This window comes from Acartia tonsa, chromosome 9, assembly GCF_053477335.1.
Source record: "Acartia tonsa isolate MP-2025a chromosome 9, ASM5347733v1, whole genome shotgun sequence".
NCBI classification, from domain to species: Eukaryota; Metazoa; Arthropoda; class Copepoda; order Calanoida; family Acartiidae; genus Acartia; species Acartia tonsa.
The window spans coordinates 49,788,888-49,800,989 of record NC_137268.1 but is presented as its reverse complement, the minus strand read 5'-3'; the positions used below and the strand labels follow the sequence as shown (position 1 = coordinate 49,800,989).

General features: G+C 30.6%; 1 protein-coding gene across 2 annotated transcripts; it reads left to right on the top strand.

Moving 5' to 3' along the window:
• Window positions 1-3,796: 3,796 nt before the first annotated feature.
• Window positions 3,797-6,253, top strand: LOC145327943 (C-type lectin lectoxin-Lio3-like). Of its 2 annotated transcripts, XM_080171469.1 has the most exons (9): window positions 3,797-3,822; window positions 3,956-4,018; window positions 4,101-4,149; window positions 4,240-4,382; window positions 4,467-4,592; window positions 4,869-4,964; window positions 5,153-5,214; window positions 5,298-5,397; window positions 6,125-6,253. In XM_080171469.1, exons 2-8 carry the CDS (start codon window positions 3,991-3,993, stop codon window positions 5,394-5,396), a joined length of 603 nt encoding a protein of 200 aa, XP_080027595.1. In that variant the 5' UTR covers window positions 3,797-3,822; window positions 3,956-3,990; the 3' UTR covers window position 5,397; window positions 6,125-6,253. The 2 variants fall into 2 exon arrangements, with proteins under 2 accessions (XP_080027595.1, XP_080027594.1); XM_080171468.1 differs by lacking the exon at window positions 3,797-3,822 and having other exon boundaries at window positions 3,955-4,018.
• The last annotated feature ends 5,849 nt before the right edge of the window (window positions 6,254-12,102 follow it).

Sequence of the window (12,102 nt, the reverse complement as noted above, 5' to 3'; positions counted from 1 at the left end):
CAAGCCCATTTTTCTCTTTAAAACATTTAAAAAGTCTTTTTTTTTCAGTCAGAAAAAAATATTGTTAATTTTAGGGTTTAATCAAATTATTGGAATTTAAGACTATGTAAAAAATAAACCCAGATTATAACAAAAAGGCTATTGACAAAGCTTGTTATGCTATAAATAGAAATTATCGTATTGTGAAAAGAAATACGTTTTTTTGTCTGGCCGTTAAGACCCTGATATGTAAAGAAGCAATAGACTTTTTTCTTCTAATTTTAAGTTTTAGGTAATTTTCTACCCCCTCCCATCCCTTTTAAGTTCAGAATTCCCTAAACTTCCACTAGTATCCTAATAAAAGAAAGTATGCATACATAAAATATTAATATTTGACCATAAAAAGTAAAAAAAACCTTGCAAATTTACTTTTTATGTGTGAACAAGAGCAGATGGACGCTTTTTAGTCATCATACAAACCAACAAAGTATGAATTAGAAAAATTATAATCAAAAACGATTTTATTTTTATGTATGATACTATATTGGTTATGTGAATCAACGCACATGGAACTTTTATGTTACATATCATACAAAGCTACCAGAAAATCAGCCAAACAACAAGGATGAAAACATTCCTAAAACTGAAGGTCATATTTTATACAGTTGTAGGAATAAACATTAAAGTAAAAGAATAGAGGGGCATGAATTATACCTAACAGATGCCAAAGGGCGGGGGAGCCTATCGGAAATAGAAATAAAAAAGCAATTTGCTAGCAGACTAAAAGAGTCTTCACCATTTGGGGCAGGTAGTTGTCTGGATTATAATTTATTGAAAAAACGAACACTATTATCACGGAGATAGTAATCACTTGAAGAATATTATTTTCTTTTAGATAATAAAAGTAACATTCGATCTAAGTCGAATTTTAAAAAAAAGTTTTGTTACAATATTTCTTTAATATTTGCTTTTTTGTTCAGAATAAAATAGTTATCACGCCAAAAAGGATACTTTTATTTTTATTGAAGGTTGGACAAACAAGTATGACAACATTCATAAGTAGCGAAGCACAACAAAATCACAGTTTGGACAGACACATGGACAAAGAGAGTTATATAGTAGTTCATTATTCAGTTGCCACTACTAAGAAAATCACCAAACAGACAAAACAATATAGACTAGAAGCATAATATATGTATGTATATCATAGGAATTTTCACTAAAAGTTATGCTGTCTATATACAACAGAATCCAAGAAAATCTTATTTTTCATTTTAATTCATAGCGCCGTTACAGTCTGACAGACTAGCGTACGGAGTATAGACTAGCGTATAGACCAGATGGATTATAGAGAGGCTTTGCAGCTAAAAAAGATTATTGACCCATATTTTAATACAAACTAATAGCTAGCAGATGGGATGCATTAATTGCATAGAATCAAACTAGATTGGACGTACCATCGGACATTTTGAGTTAAGAGTAGCAAGCTTTTAAACTAAGACTTTGCTAATAGATTTCTGACAGACAGACAGAGTAGCTTCCAAAGAGAGAGAGAGGACATCTAGGGGCTTTGCCACAAGATGTTTGATCAAATTTTTTTTCGTATTTTAGATCTAAAAGAAAAATTGATTTTTTTAAGGGGGTGGGTATTTTTCTCTTTTGGGGGGTTGGGGACAAATCGGTTCAGTGGTTATTGAAATCTTAAGCTTCAGACAGATAGACAGACAAACGGACAGACAGACAGACATTGTACTACTTAGTATTATAGATGAATTAAAATTTTATATCTGAAATGGATAATCAATTGGGATGGTAGTTTTCGGTATTTTGCAGTCAGGCGAAAACAAATCATCTTAAAATATTTCTGTACATATCTTCTTAAATATCATATAGAATGACATTCACATGTACAGAAAAATCTATGCAGATTCTATTGATTCTAGATTCAAATTTTAAAATCATTATAGAGCTTCTCTACGTAATTTTATAAGATTAAATTATAAATTCATTCCTAATGTACTTTAATTCGCAAATTCAAATAATATTCATTTTAAAATGCAACAAAGAACAATTAATAAGTTGACGTGTATAAAAATACAAGTGTGTCAGCACCATTAAATAGAATTTATTTTAAAACGCAACAAAGAAGAGTAATTATAACATGTATAAAGAAACACCTGTAGATTTAGAGCAAATTCGTTTAATTTTATTTTTACAAATGAGTCAGCACCAATTATTGTATATATTTTATTGGCGTTATCCTCTTAGGAATAATTTTTTTTTTAATTTTGAAAATTTTTACACCAAACCATATCAATTGTTATTTGTAGCGAATCTTTTCGATAATTATGGCCAATACCGTCTGAATATCTGTCCATATGTGTCCAAAAAGACCAAAAAATTGAAAGAAAAAAAGAATATCTCCATTGTTTTAATTGTTTTAAAAACCTGAAATTTCACCAAATGCTTTGCTAAGTCAGATTATTTTGGACTTTTCAAGATTAAAAATTTTAGAGGTCGCAAATTACTTTTTGCTCTTTTGTAGCGATTTGGCTGTGTACATTTTTTTTAGACTCAGTCGAGATCAAAATTTATAAAATACATAAAAATTTATAAAATACATATGATAAAATAAAGCTACAGGAATAATCATGCAAAGTTTGAAATCAATAGGCCAATTCTAACATGCTGAAAAAGCTATCTGTTACTGTCTGACGGACAGACTGCCTTACGAACGGACGGACTGACCGACCCTAATTATAGAAAGCTTCGCTTTTAAAAATCTATCTAAAGTTAAAAGGGCTTTATCAAGTAACCTATAAATTATATTATAGTATAAAAAAATAGTGTCAAGAAATACAGGTCAAAATTATCAATGTTTAATTTCAATTTGTATCATGATTTGACTTATCTATCTAACTAGAGTTGGCTCGATATAATTATCTCCCTATTGGCTAGTTTTCTATATGCATATCTATTTCTCAATAAATCTATTTTCCTCACCCGTCATTACTATCTAAAAGAAAGTAAATATTTAATAATTTAAATGATTTTTAAAAGATTTTTTTAAATTATATTTTTTTCTTTACATTACCATCACCAAAGGGTTAATGCTGATGATTAAATTTTAGTTTAATATTTGAACACACAAAATGTCGCCACAATCGAATTCTTTTAAAACATAGTTTTCTTAAATTTATCATATTATAAATTTAAATTTTCTTTTTTATGATTAGAAATTAAATACATCAATATAAGGTAAATAGCAACATGAAATGAAAAAAATGAATTTATTTTTAATAAAGTAAAATAATGGGTCTTATCATTCTGGGCAATGAGAGTTTATTATGGATTATTGGAGCACTATGAGTTTTAATCATATATTCCTTGGAAAACTTGAGCTCGTTTATAGACATTTATTTCCTATATAGATCTGACATGGATCTTGAAGCAATTAAGCAGGCCGTTTTGTACATGTTAAAAATTGGAAGATTTCATTAAATAAAATTAATCGCAAATATACTTAGTAAATGATAAATCAGATCATGGGAAGAAAACGAAATAGCGGGTTTTATTGTACTTTCACAGTAGCTTTTATTAGGTTATTTTAGATTAGGTAATGTCAATGATTGCCCTGCATGGTTAGAAAATTGGCCCATTGGGTTAGAGCCCTCTGTAGGGGCTAGAAATAGGAGAAAAGCTACCGTGAAAATATGGTGATGAAGCCTGCAACTCTGATTTCTTTCCATAACCCAATGAATGGAAATAAAACACTTGTTGAGCCCTTTAAATACAAAGTTAATTTGCAACATGACATCAGTTCTACATCCATTACTTTTTTAGGTAAGATACTATTTATTATAATTTAAAATAAATACCTTTATTGATAGACTCTCTATTTCAATCTTTTACATAATGTTAATCATAATTATCAAAATTGTACTAAGTATATTTCATGCTTTTTTCATATTTTCAGTGTATCTCTATTCATATCAAAAATTAAACTTTAAAATGTTTATATTCTTGGCAATTCCATTGGGTAAGTTTTTTTCTAAGGGAACTTAGAAATTTCTATTCACTTAAAAGAAATCCTCTGTCTAATAACAAACTTTGTATCATAGGTTTTATGATAAGTTCTACATTTGGATGTGATAATCCAAATGAATTAGGGTAAGTCAAATTTCTTTACATTTCTGATATTTGTGTAAAACATAAGGTATGATATTGCTTTACAACATAACTTACTCCAATGTCATTAAGAAATTGCCGAGTATTACTTGGTCAATTGTGTGCATTTGCTCCAGCTGGTGGGCCTAGAGATACTTGTTTCAAAAACAGAGATGGAATCTGTCTCAAAAATGTATGTAAATGCAGAGAAGGATGGATTCTGGACACAGAAACAGGTGGGAAATTAACAGAATTTTGTAAATATGAAAAACATAAATCGCACCATTCATATTTTACTTAAATTAAATTTGTTATTTTAGGATCCTGCTACAAAATAGTGATGCAAAGATTAAATTGGAATACTGCTAAAGCAAGATGTGCTTCGTTGGCACCAAATGCTAAACTTGCAATTGTGAAAAATAGTCATGATGAAAATTTCATCAAAGGTTTGCTGTGCAATTTTTAAAAGTTAGTTTTCCAGTAATAGTTCTGAAAGTTTTTACAAGATCCTAATTCACAGAAGCTTATGTATGTTAACTGATTTTATCCATAGATTAACCTAAACAAGTATAATTTATAGTTATAAAAGATATTCAAGTTATTACTTATTTTACTAAATAATCTTCAATTCTAGAATCACATTTATTTCTACATAGCATAAAATATGTGTGTTTGAAGTTTTTCTGCCTCCTTCCCTAATTATATATTTTTTTTTACAAAAGATCTATTGAAGCCCATCAGTACTTACCTTGGATTCTGGCTTGGAGGAAGTGATTCTGTTCTAGAGGGAAAATGGTCTTGGGTAGATGGATCTTTAAGTAAATCCTAATTTAGATCACAACATATGTAAAAACTCACCAATGAATTAGAATTTAATTTAGTGTTTAACTTATAAATTACACAATTTTAACTTTAAGAAAACCTAAACTATTAAATGACTTTTTGAAGTTGAAATAGAAAAAATAAAGTTTGCATTTCTAACAAAGTAATCTAATTAATTTCTTAGTTACCTATACTGATTGGCATAGATATGAACCAAATAACAATGGAAATCAAGATTGTCTTATGGTAATATTTTAAGCTTTTAATAACACATTGATTTAGGTGAACAAAATTTTGTTATTAATTATGATATGAATTATTTCTCTTAGATTTCATCAAACAATCATCCTGATCCTTCCTGGACTAACAATATGAAGTGGGATGATTTAGGATGTGGATCTGGAATTCCTTCTCTCTGCCAATACTAAGGTATGACAATGTATCATTCCTAACTACAATCTTTGGTAGGTAGTTTTGTTGTTCTTACTTAAGAAAAAACATGTGCTTGTCTATATACCTAGACTATGAGTGTGGTCTGGCTCGACCTATCCTAATCAATGTTAAGTTCGTCTGTTTTATTTATATATTTGATATTATATATTATATAATCAATTACTCGGGAGCCTATTCATCTTTTTAGGTGATAGTACATATAAGCCTGTTGCGTTACTAAACATTCAAAGGGCATTAAAAACTAATTGATTGAAAAGCTAAAATTCTTATGTATAGGTCAAAGCGCATTCTACTCTTAAGGTTTCCTATACATCTATAATATAAAGTAGAATGATGTCTGTCCGTCCCTTAAGATATAGGTAACCACTGAACCGATCGGATTCTACTCTTCAGGGTATATACCTACTGGTCCTGTGGTGGTTTTAGGCTAATTTCTTGGGGGGTGGGACACCCTAAACCCCCCCCCAAAAAAAAACAAAGAAATTCCCCCATTTTTTTTGCTGAAGATTTCCTTGGTCCTTTCACAAATTTCGCCAAAATTTTTCTTTTTGATCACCTCTTGGGCCAAAGCCCCTAGAGGCTAGGGGCGAAGCCGCTAGTATAATTATATAACATTAATATATAACAATTATTTCATAAATAAAGGAAGGATCATATTAACTCATACTAAATATATTTATGGCTAAATATATTTTATGTTTAGATTGATAATACATTTCCTGATGCCATGGCTATGAACTGAAAATGAATATCGAACTGGAATTTTTGTGTGTGATTTTTATTGGGTTAATTATATATATTTTGCTTGTATCTAAATTTATTCATGAATAAATTATTGGAGATAATATGATGTTGTATCAAGGAAAGTTTTGTTAAAATAAAAAAATTAAAAACTGTGAAATTAAATTTGAAAATGTCAATTAGTCCTATTCTAAAAAATGATTACATCATCCAGAACTGTGGAGCATTGGTGTATATTAATTCGGGATGTAAATCAATTTATTGGCTATATTGGTCCTATCCCTTTAGATTCCTGCCAATTAATCCTGTTTGAAAATTAAAGGCATAAAAGATTTTTTATATATTTTTAATTTTAATGTTTGATATTTTAAATAATATTTATTTTTATTTGCAATGTCAAAAAATTATAGCAATTAGTAAAGTTTGACGTCTATAGAAACATTTGTACATTTACAACCTATTAAACTTTAATACTAAAAATGTTACTGAAAAAGTCTAGTGCAGTTCACGGTAAGATTTCCTGGTAACATTTATCTCCAAAAATCTATTAATTTTAAAGGCTGCCAGCTTCCAACGGCTGAACGTGCATGTCGTTCCCGCACACCCTGTTAAGCAGCATTAGAAGGCCTACACGTACACATAATCAGGATTAGTTAAGATCCAGGGAAAGCTTCACAATTGAAAAAACGCATAAAATAAGTCTTTTTAGCGTATTTATATGCACTGCGAGTTAATTGTGCACTTTTGATTAATGACTATTCCATCCAGATTATTTGTAGGACTTTTCGGTTAAAATTCAGTGCCAGCATAATCTATTGGTTACACCATTTGGCCGTTAGCAGCTTTTAAAGTTAATGGATTTTGGGAGATAATCGTTGCCAGAAATATTTTACCGTGAGGTGCACTTGATCCCTCTGAAATATATGTGCATTTGTCAATATTTATTGTAGCTGAAATAATTGTTATTAATCAGGGTTTTCTTTTTATTATAATCAAAGTTCAAGGCCAAGCTTTTATTATCCACGCATTTAATAACCGCATTTAATATAGCTTTTTTTATTTAGGAGGGGGGTACACAATAGAAAAGGACGTCTGGGCTTTTTTTAACCCCCTCCCGCTTTGGATGTTCCTGTGCATAAACATGTCTAATTTTGTTCATTTTTGGTAATTTGTGTATAGATACATATATGTAGAATTATTGTCAAGACAAACAAACAAAAAAATTGTTTGATTTTTTTGTTTTAATGCTATATCCCAATTATACATTTTTAATCTGCCTTCCTTGAACAAAGATGACATATATAAACAGTTTATCCATTTTAAAAGAAATTATAATCAGAGAGAAAGAGAGAGGACAATGGACTGTTTAATACACTAGTCCCCAAAGTTTTACTATAACATTTTCATATTCGTTGCCTTATCCACTTTGGGGACTTTAATGAATTAATTTTGATTGGTTGCTTATTAAGTTGAGTGTTCAAACAATTCAACCACTAATTTTAATCCACGGAAAGGATAATTGTGTATGTCATCATTGGAAATGTACATCAATTTATTGGCCATTGTCTTACCTATCCCTTTAGAATAGATCCCCGATCTATATTCACAAGTAACTCAGCAAACAAATTACTTTTATAAATAATGCAGCTCTAGTGTGATGGTGATGGACGTAAGCTGCATATGGTCGGTATTTGGTCTAAATTGTGTTTAGCCATAGTTTCTTAGTGTTTGGACCTAAGTAGTCATGGAGTAGGACGAGACACTTTTGTGCACCAGGGCCAGCTCAATTACAAGTACTTGACCCGCTGTCTCAAGGGATCTACTTTTTAATACCTCACCCTCGCCGAGTATGGCAGGTGTCCCAAATTAAGTCACTGTAATGAATGACGCTCTCAACAGAGGAGCTTGGGTTAGGGTTGCTTTGATATTATGTACTTGACTATTGAGTATCCAAACTACCCAATCTGCTAGAAAACCTATTTTTTATAATCTTTGCACAGCTAAAGATGTGACTTTTTCAATAAAAAAAATATATAGCAGATCTCTGCCTGGGTTTTAAGGCATCCAAAATCTTCCTGCATGATCTAAAATTGCATTCTCATTTGTCTTGATAACAAGAAAAAAAACAGTAAAACTTTATTTTGTTACTTTGATTGTTGAAGTCATTTAAAAAAATAATAAATACAGGTGTTCTTTAAAAATCAAAATAAATGTCAGATCAGAAAAAGGAAAATGCGCCCTAAAATCTAAAAATAACTGGTGCATATTTCTGCTATTAATTGATGTTATTAAAATAATTATGATTACACTCGTTGATATTTGCAATAATAGTCCATTAAAATTTTCATTTATATAACTATAATACAAAGTACAATGATGTCCGTCTGTCTGAAGCTTAAGATCTCGGTAACCACTGAATTGATTTGGCTCAACACTTCAAGGAAATAAGCTACTTATCCTGCGGTGGTTATGGGCTATTTTTGGGGGATTTTAATATTCTATTTTTAGAAAAATATTGATTGAAAACAAGTCAGGGTTAGTTTTCGTTTCGTTTATTTATTTTGGGCAGAGTAGGTCATATTGATTACTTGATTTTTGATTCCAAAACAGAAAATCACATAAAAAGTTGTTGAAGATTATAATTAATGAAGCCTATTACAAAAACCCTTAAAATTTATCTTTTTCGCCCTAAAACACACATTTCCTTAATATAATTGTTAGCAATAGCAACAGATTTTGCATTATATTTGCACTATTAAAAATGGGTATAGTCCCTTTCGTGACAACGCCTCTTAAGGCCCTAGCCTCTAGCCCCCGCGGGGCTATTTGCCCAACCCTGCAGGGAAATCACCTAACCTAACCTAAAATAACCTATCAAGAGTTACTGTGAAAATACGAAGAAACGCCCCTTAAGAGGCGTTGTCACGAAAGGGACTTAACCAAAAAACTTTATTATTGTCAAATAAGATTCACTACACAAAATTTGCATGTTACTTGTACAATGTACATGGAATTATATACACAAGGACTCGACAAACAAAATTATTGTCTACTCTAAAATTATATAGAGGTAATACAAACTTTTTAGAAGCAGAAAATTTTTTATTTATAGATAGAATTACAGACATAAAAGCTCTAAAATTCAAAACAATGTTATCTACATGTTATGTGTATTGTATTTTCTAGATTTTTGAAATTCCCAAAACAATAAGGTACAATGTTATAAAGCCATTAAATTTAATAATTAGTTTTTTGTTTTGTTTTTCAACCTTTTTAAAATACACTATTCTAAGACATGAAGATATATTCTGATTTTAATTTTTAATTAATTTTGTCTAAAAAATATAGGTATGAGACATTAGATAACAACATATATTATCAAAGATATTTAACATAAATTTATAAAAAAAAAAAATTATAAATAATCATATTTTAATATATAAATTTGTCCATTTTAAGCATTTTGGTATTTTGATATAGATATAAATGGAATTATTACTCAGAATCGTACGTCCATTCGTTACGGAAAGCTTTTTTTCGTTGATTTAGGCACATTAGAATTGTCCTATCGATTTATTTTTGCATGGTGATCACTATAATAAAATTTTGAAAGCGTAGCAACTCTATAATCATTACCAGAATGTGATCTAATTATCTGATTGATCTGATTTTTGGTATACTGATTCCTGGAACAACAAAGTACAATATCATAAGCGAAGCAACTCTATAATCAATTCCTAAAAATGTAAGTATGTCCTTAAATATCATCCTGCATCAAGCAATTTTTCAACAAATTTACTTACAATTTTGCTTCAACTCTTATACATTTATATTCTGATTATTCAGTTATGACACTCTACAAGTGTTAATACCCTTTTATCCTACCGTTTCAGAGCTTTGCTTTTATGGATGTTGTCATTCTTGTTTTTTTTTCAATTTTAGCTACCAATTATTGCAAATTGTCAAGGTTTTCCTTGTGAGAAGAAACATTTGTATCAATTATCCAATAGCCATGAAAATTGATTTAACATAAGTTTATATCATTTCAAAATTTAAATAAAAATAGAATAATATTAATAATATCAAACTTAAAATAAAATGAAATAAAATCAGTCCTAACAATGACAATTATGTGCTGAAAAACAGAAAAAAACACGCAACAATTATGACACATTTACTATTGATTCCAAATTTGAAGTTCTGCTTTTGTTTAGTACTTTGAGAGGAAAGGGTGGGTGCAGTGACACAAAATACCACTTTGGGCACTGATACCCCCCTCCCCCTACCTAATTTTTCATTTGTTTGCTTATAACTTTAGGTCAGACTATTTTAATGGGTACTGGGTAGGGTTTAGGCAAAGGGAAAAAAAATACTCACTCTACTTATTTTCATTTCATTCAAAAAATAAGGGGAGGGGTGTGTAACTGTTCAATCAGCAACTTGTGGGAAAGCACTAAGAGTAGAAAAAAAATGAATTACATGTTTTTTTCTTTTGACAATCCTCACTTACACAAAAACTGGAGAGGAGCTTAATGCTAGTTGGAATCATTTTTTTAAACAATCTTTCATGATGTGTGGCCTCAATGTTTTTGGAAAGAAATCGTCCCTTAACCAATTGTCTTTGTCGTCATAACACATTAAAATACTTAAATTATAGAAGTACTTTTATAAACATTTGTATACAGAAAAAAAAACTTTTGAAATTATCAGTAAATACAAAAAACATTTTGGTCATCAAAATGAGATTAAAAGAAAAGTAGATATATATCTATAATACAAAGTAGCTTGATGTCTGTCTGTCTGTTTGTCCGTCCGTCTGAAGCTTAAGATCTCGGTAACCACTGAACCGATCGGATTCTACTCTTCAGGGTATATATTTATTGGTCCTGCGGTGGTTTTAAGCTATTTTCTTGGGGGGTGGGACACCCCCAACCCCCCCAAAACAAAAAAATCCTCCCTGCATTTTTTTTACGAATTTTGCGAATTCGTTATTTAATCGCTATTTTTTTTCTTTTTTACGAATTTTGCGAATTCGTTATTTAATCGAGAAAATGTTTTCCTGCTGGGTAGATGCGAAAATTTGCGATCCGTTCTGCTGGGTAAGTAATAGAAGATGTAATTATACCTCTTGGGGCAAAGCCCCTAGAGGCTAGGGGCGAAGCCGCTAGTATATATATAAAGAGAGAGGGTTATACTCAAAAAATGCTTATCTTAGGAAACGCTTATAAAGGAAATGAAGTTTTGGGTTTTGTCGAATTTTTTCTCCTATTTCTAGCACCTACGGTGGGGCTCTAACCCTATGGAGCAATCATCATCATTTACCTAAAATATCCTTTTAACCCTTACAGATCGGGGGGGGGGGGGGCTCAAAGAGCCCCCCCCCTCTAGTTTTTCCAATCTCATTTTTTTTGTAGGTAAGATGGAGAGCTGTAACTTCATGACTTTTTAAGTTTAGTAATTATACGTCGGCAAGAGTTGATTTTATTAGGATATCTGGTCTGTGTCGGTCGTGGTGTCCGGTCAAAGTCGGTTGGGTAGCAAAAAAAATTAGAAAAAATTCTAAAAAAATCTTAATTTCTACATTATGCCTTTTGTGTATAAGGTAAAAACCTAAATTTTTTTTGGTGAATACTTAGATATCAATGACCTTCTGAGAAAAGTGGTGTTATGACCGTTTGACCGCTCCCTGACCGACTTTATGACCGATTTTTGTCCGGCTTTTACTACAGACATATATCATGAATATCGTGGCTTCTAATACAGCTAGAGACCTATAATTTTTTTTGGTAAATCCTTGAGCAATAATAAACAGATAAAAATATTAATTTGCGCCGCCAACCGCCGTTTTACCGCCGTAACCGCCGAAAATGGCGGTTTCCGTTATTTGCCGTTTTTCGGCGATGATCAGAAATAGTAATTTTTTTGTTATGAAAAATAAAA